Source organism: Amblyraja radiata, chromosome 31, assembly GCF_010909765.2.
Source record: "Amblyraja radiata isolate CabotCenter1 chromosome 31, sAmbRad1.1.pri, whole genome shotgun sequence".
In the NCBI taxonomy this organism is placed as follows: domain Eukaryota; kingdom Metazoa; phylum Chordata; class Chondrichthyes; order Rajiformes; family Rajidae; genus Amblyraja; species Amblyraja radiata.
In genome coordinates this window covers 14,440,389-14,446,388 of record NC_045986.1, presented here as the reverse complement: position 1 = coordinate 14,446,388, position 6,000 = coordinate 14,440,389, and the positions used below count along the sequence as shown (strand labels likewise).

Sequence of the window (6,000 nt, the reverse complement as noted above, 5' to 3'; positions counted from 1 at the left end):
GTGCAGTTGCTGCCTGACTCACCGAATATGTGGTCTCGCATTTTGTGTCTATCTTTCCAGACTCTTAAACTCAATGTCCTGACCACTGAAGGCAATCATGTCGTATGACTATAGTCTTTAGTTAGAGGGTGGTGAATCTGTGTAATTCTTTGCCACAGAAACCTGTGGAGGCAAAGTCAATGGATATATTTAAGGCAGAGATAGATAGATTCTTGATTAGTATGGGTGTCAGAGGTTATGGGGAGAAGGCATGAGAATGGGGTTAGGAGGGAGAGATAGATCAGCCATGATTGAATGGCGGAATAGACTTGATGGACCAAATGGCCTAATTCTACTCCTATCACTTATGATCCTATGATGACTTTTCAGCAAGTTATGATACAATCAATCTGAAATTTAAATAATAGGTGGCATCAGTAATGTGAGGATGAAAGTACTGGATTATTGTGAAAACTCAGTAGGTTCACAGTGTCCTTCAGGAGGAATTCTGCTGATCTTCCACAGTCCAGACCTGTCTCCGGGTGTACCAATGTGCTTCATTCCCACTGCCTCCTCCATTAATGATGGGCAATAAATACTGGGATTGGCAGTGGCATCAATGAATTAAACAGCTCTTCAAGGCTGCTCTGTCAAGGGAGCTATTTCTCATATGCACATTTTGTTTTAGAATGCACTTCACAGAATGCCTTTCATTTCATTAGGTACCATTCCATCTAGAACCAGTGCTTTTTTTGACGGCATGCACAGATACGTTGTACCGGTACCTCCAAAGTGACACATATATTTACTAGTAATGCTTAGACATTGTACAATGTAAGTGAATGCATTAGAACATTAATAGAAACAAACAACAGAAGGTGCTGGCTTATACCAAAAATGGACCCAAAGTGCTGGAATAACTCAGCAGGTCAGGCAGCATCTCTGGAGAAAAAGGACGGGTGACGAAATGTTTACAGTTCATAAGTTCATATGTGATAGGAGCAGAAAATTCGGCCATTCAGACCATCGAGTCTACTCTGCCATTCAATCATGAGTGATCTATCTCTACCTCCCAAACCTGTTCTCCCGCCACCCGTACTAATCAAGAATCTATCTATCTCTGCCTTAATAAAAACCATTGACTTGGCCTCCACAACCTTCTCTGAAAAAGAATTCCACATATTCACCACCCTCTGACTAAATAAATTCCTCCTCATCTCCTTCTTAAAGGAATGTCCTTTAATTCTGAGGCCATGACCTCTAGTCCTAGACTCTCCCACTAGTGGAAACATCCGCTCCGCATCCACTCAATCCAAGCCTTACTATATTACAAGTTATTATAATAACTGAACCCTAAGTTTAAACAAATAAATATTGGGCATATTGATTGAAAAACATTGTTGATAAATGAGGCTTAATTTGTGTGCATACATTTTGTCCGCAAAAAAAGACACTAATTAAACTATCTACTCTTATTCCCTTACCTAATTATGAACAAAACATTCTTCTCAAAGATGCTTATCTTCTTCTTCAGTGTCTGTCCCTCCTGGTTGAGGATTCGTTACATCCATTCTAGCTCCACAGGTTCCGAGCGGCTTGATAGTTCCAACGATGTTCCTGCAGGTTCTGCCACAGCAGGAGCCAAAGGGGTGGGTTGGGTGGTGTGGAAAGCGGGGCACAGCTGCCGCCATTTTGTCTGGGTCTCCCAGATGAAGAGACGAGGTTCTCAACACCATCCCCAAAGCTCCTTCACCATTCCAGTTGAGTCTTAGGCCTGGGATTTCCAGGAATGAAGGCAGGATGGGGGGGCAAAGTAAGGTATCATAATCAACCGTAATATAATCATCTGGCAGTCTTTTATTGTTACTTTTTAACTTTATTGTCTGTTTTGTTATGTTTTTTGTTTGTCTTTTGTTTTGATTCTTTTCTTATGGATTGAATGTGTTGTGATGTGTTAACCTGGTTTACCAGAGGGACTACAGATGGAAATTAGCCTATAGCTATAATCTTGCGTATTGCATGCAAATGTTTATAAATATGCACTGTCCTTAATAAAAACATCTAAAAAAATAAAATAAAAAAAAGGTGAGGGGGGGGAAAAGATTTAATAAGAACCTGATGGGCTTTTTTTTTTACACAAAGGGTGATAAGTATATGGAACAAACCTCCGGAGGAGATAGTTGAGACTGATACTATCACAATGTTTAAAAATCATCTGGGCAGGTACATGTATAGGATAGGTTTAGAGGGATATGTAGCCAAATGCAGGCAAGTGGGACTAGTGTAGATTGGGCATAATGGTCAGCGTGACCAAGTTGGGTCAAAGGGCCTGTTTCCACACTCTATGATGATCGATCCATGAAAATATTGCACACATGAGTCAAGGGCGCTTAATTGTCATACTGGCATTGGAACAATACAATTCTTACTTGCTGCAGTTTTACATGCCTATTATTGCAGTAACACTGATAAATATAAAATAATCAATAATCCAAAAATTACACAGTAATCCAAGATAACCATAATAGTGCTGCCAAAGTCTGTAATGCAACTAAAGACACAGTCCATTAAAGATCATAGTTGCTGAGGTCAGGTTTGTGCAGTGTTGTTCAAAAGCCTGGTTGTTGCTGGGGAGAAACTGTTTTTGAACTTGGAGGATATGATATTCAGGCTCTTGTACCTTCTTACCGATGGCGAGGGTGGTTTGGGTCTTTGAAGATATTGACTGCCTTTTTGAAGCTGTGCCTCCTACAGATCCCTTTGATGGTGGGGAGGTCAGTACCTGTGATGGACTGGGCAGCGTCTATCACTATTTGTAACCTCCTTTGCTCCTGCTTCTTTTCAAGGAAGCTTTGACAACTTCCTTGAAGTATTCTTTCTCTTGGTGAGACCACACCTGGAGTATTGCGTACAGTTTTGGTCTCCTAATCTGAGGAAAGACATTCTTGCCATAGAGGGAGTACAGAGAAGGTTCACCAGACTGATTCCTGGGATGGCAGGACTTTCATATGAAGAAAGACTGGATAGACTCGGCTTGTACACGCTACAATTTAGAAGATTGAGGGGGGATCTTATAGAAACTTACAAAATTCTTAAGGGGTTGGACAGGCTAGATGCAGGAATATTATTCCCGATGTTGGGGAAGTCCAGAACTAGGGGTCACAGTTTAAGGATAAGAGGGAAGTCTTTTAGGACCGAGATGAGAAAATCATTTTTTACACAGAGAGTGGTGAATCTGTGGAATTCTCTGCCACAGAAGGTAGTTGAGGCCAGTTCATTGACTATATTTAAGAGGGAGTTAGATGTGGCCCTTGTGGCTAAAGGGATCAGGGGGTATGGAGAGAAGGCAGGGATGGGATACTGAGTTGGATGATCAGCCATGATCAAATTGAATGGCGGTGCAGGCTCGAAGGGCCGAATGGCCTACTCCTGCACCTATTTTCTATGTTTCTATCTTCCTGTAGCCCTTTGACATGAATAGGAAAGATTCCATTAAGCGGGGTTGATGTAGAAAAGAGAGAAAATAATTTATGATGATTTGGAAAAGGGGGTGTCATTGTGGTTATACGCATGGTAATACTACTTCACAAATCTGACTGCATTTTTTGAGGTTTTGAAGAATATGAGAAAGAGGAATATATTATTGAACTTATAGTGCACAATAAAGAACATAAATGGCTGGTTACATCATGGTCTGGTTCAGCAACACGAATGTCCAGGAACAAGAGATTACAGAGGGTGGTAAACACTGCCTGGTCTATCACAGGTACTGAACGCCCCGTCATCGAGGGGAACTGTAAGAGACACTGCCACAAAAAGGCGGCCAATATCATCGAAGACCCAAACCACCCTGGCAATGCTCTCATTTTGCTTCTACCATCGGGAAGAAGATACAGGAGCATACCAAGGTACACATAATAATACCAAAACAAAATATAGGGTGGTTCGTATGTGGAACGAGCTGCCAGAGGAAGGAATAATCACAGCGTTTGACAATCTTCTGAACAGATACATGGATAGGAAAGAAGAAGAAATGGGCCAAATGCAGGAAAATTGGATTAGATAAGCACCTGGGTTGGTATGGATGTATTGGGCCGAAGGATCTATTTTTTTCTGCTGTTTGACAGTGTCTGGAGGGGATCTCCTCATCTATCAGCTACTAGGACAGTCCAAAGACTTCCAGCTTCACTGATCTATTTCAGACAGACACAGAGCAGCTCACGGTTCCCTGTTGTATTGGGTTAAGTATGAGCCCCGGGACGGTAGAGTTGCTGCTTTACAGCAAAATGCAGCGCCGGAGACCCGGGTTCGATCCCGACTACGGGTGCTGTCTATACGGAGTTTCTACGTTCTCCCCGTGACCTGCGTGGATTTTCTCTGATATCCTCGGTTTCCTCCCACATTCGAAAGACGTGCAGGTTTGTAGGTTCATTCGTTTGATAAATGTAAAAATTGTCAGGTATAAAATTGTCCAACTTCCAGTGGACTCTTCGGAAGGTACAAGGAACCAAAGTTCAGGGCTGCAGCGGCAGCACGGCGCTGCCGGAGGGAGGACGGGGGCCGTTGCCTGCGCCCAGGCCGTGTCCGTCCCCGTTTCGCTTCCCCCCCGCCCGCCTTTCCCGTCTCCGCTTCACGAGTCATGGCGGCCGAGTCGTGGGCGCGGGCAGTGGACCTGCAGGAGTCGACGGCAGAGTCGGTGAGTGCGGCCCGGCCCGGGCGGCGGCGGGCCCGAGGATGGCGACCCGGCCTGGCCAGGGAGGGAGGGAGGGAGGCTCCCGCACTGGGGCTGAGAGAGACGGCGGAGAGGCCGAGGGCCCGGTGGTGGCACAGTGGGAGAGAGAGAGGGCAGGGCAGAGGCGCTGGTTCATGGAATGGCGGGGAGAGAATGCATGGAGATATAGGAGGGAGATGGGTGGGGGGGAGAAGTGGAGGGAAGGGGTAGAGGGGAGAGATGGGGTAGAGGGGAGAGATGGGAAAGAAGTCGTGGGAAAGGGGTGTGGGAAAAGCAGGGGGTCAGGGAAGGGTGGAGGGAATGGCAGATTTGAGTGGAAGGGGAAAGGGTTCAAGAAAAGAAGGTGGAGAAGAGAGTGCGGGAGTGTTATTCAATGGTACTTTATTTGTCACATGTACTGAGGTACAGTGAAAATCATTTTTGCATACAGTTCAGTACAAGTATCACTTTCCATAAGCACTTGGATAAATCTGATAAGCAGGTAGAGGAGGAGTGTGAGGGAAGGGAACAGGAGAGGAGTAGGGACAGGCAAGTGGAGGTGTGGTGAGGATGTTGCCTCCGCCTGTCCCCAAACCCGAAGGAACAAGTTCACAACATGGCCTGGTTTTATTTCCAGTTTCTGACCCAAATACAGTTTCCTGCATTGCTGAGGTGGGATCTGGATTCTTACTCAGACACAATTTTAAAAGTTCCTTTTCATTCCCAGGAATTGGTTCTGAAAATAGAAATAGAAAATATTGGAAACACACAGTTGGTCAGGCTGTATCTGTGGAATGAGAAATCAAGTCAATGTTTCAGCTAACCCTTTCAAAAAATAAGCTCTGTTTTCCATTCCACAGATGCTGAGTGTGTCCAACATTTTTTGGTTTTGTTTCAAATATCTAGCATCTGTAGTTTTGCTAATCAATTCTATAAGTTAAGTCTCTCCTGATATATTTGCTCATTTCCTGCATTGGCTAACGTGGATTTCGAGCCTCATATACCATCAGTCATATAGTAATACAGCATGAAAATAAGCCCTTTGGATCAACTCATTCATGCCCTTATAAGCTAGTTCCATTTGCCTGTGTTTGGCCCATATCCCTATAAATCTCTCCTATCCATGTACCTATCCAGATATTTTTTAAATACTGTTGTACTTGCATCAACTTCCTCCTCTGGCAGCTCATTCCATGTACTCGCCACTCTCTGAGTGAAATAGTTACCCCTCAGGTTCTTGTTAAATCTTTCCCCTGTCACCTTATGCCCTCCAGATCTTGATTCCCCTTTCGTGGGGAAAAAGACTGTGC

The 6,000-nt window shown here is 44.3% G+C and overlaps 1 protein-coding gene across 1 annotated transcript in view; it reads left to right on the top strand.

The window, feature by feature from the left end:
• The first annotated feature begins 4,527 nt into the window (after nucleotides 1-4,527).
• LOC116990657 (ATP-dependent RNA helicase DDX19B-like) overlaps nucleotides 4,528-6,000 on the top strand; it is a 41,911-nt gene continuing 40,438 nt past the window's right edge. The window contains exon 1 of the mRNA XM_033048574.1: nucleotides 4,528-4,675. Coding sequence (XP_032904465.1) covers nucleotides 4,619-4,675 — 57 coding nt within the window. The 5' untranslated portion in view covers nucleotides 4,528-4,618. The remainder of the gene's footprint in view (nucleotides 4,676-6,000) is intronic.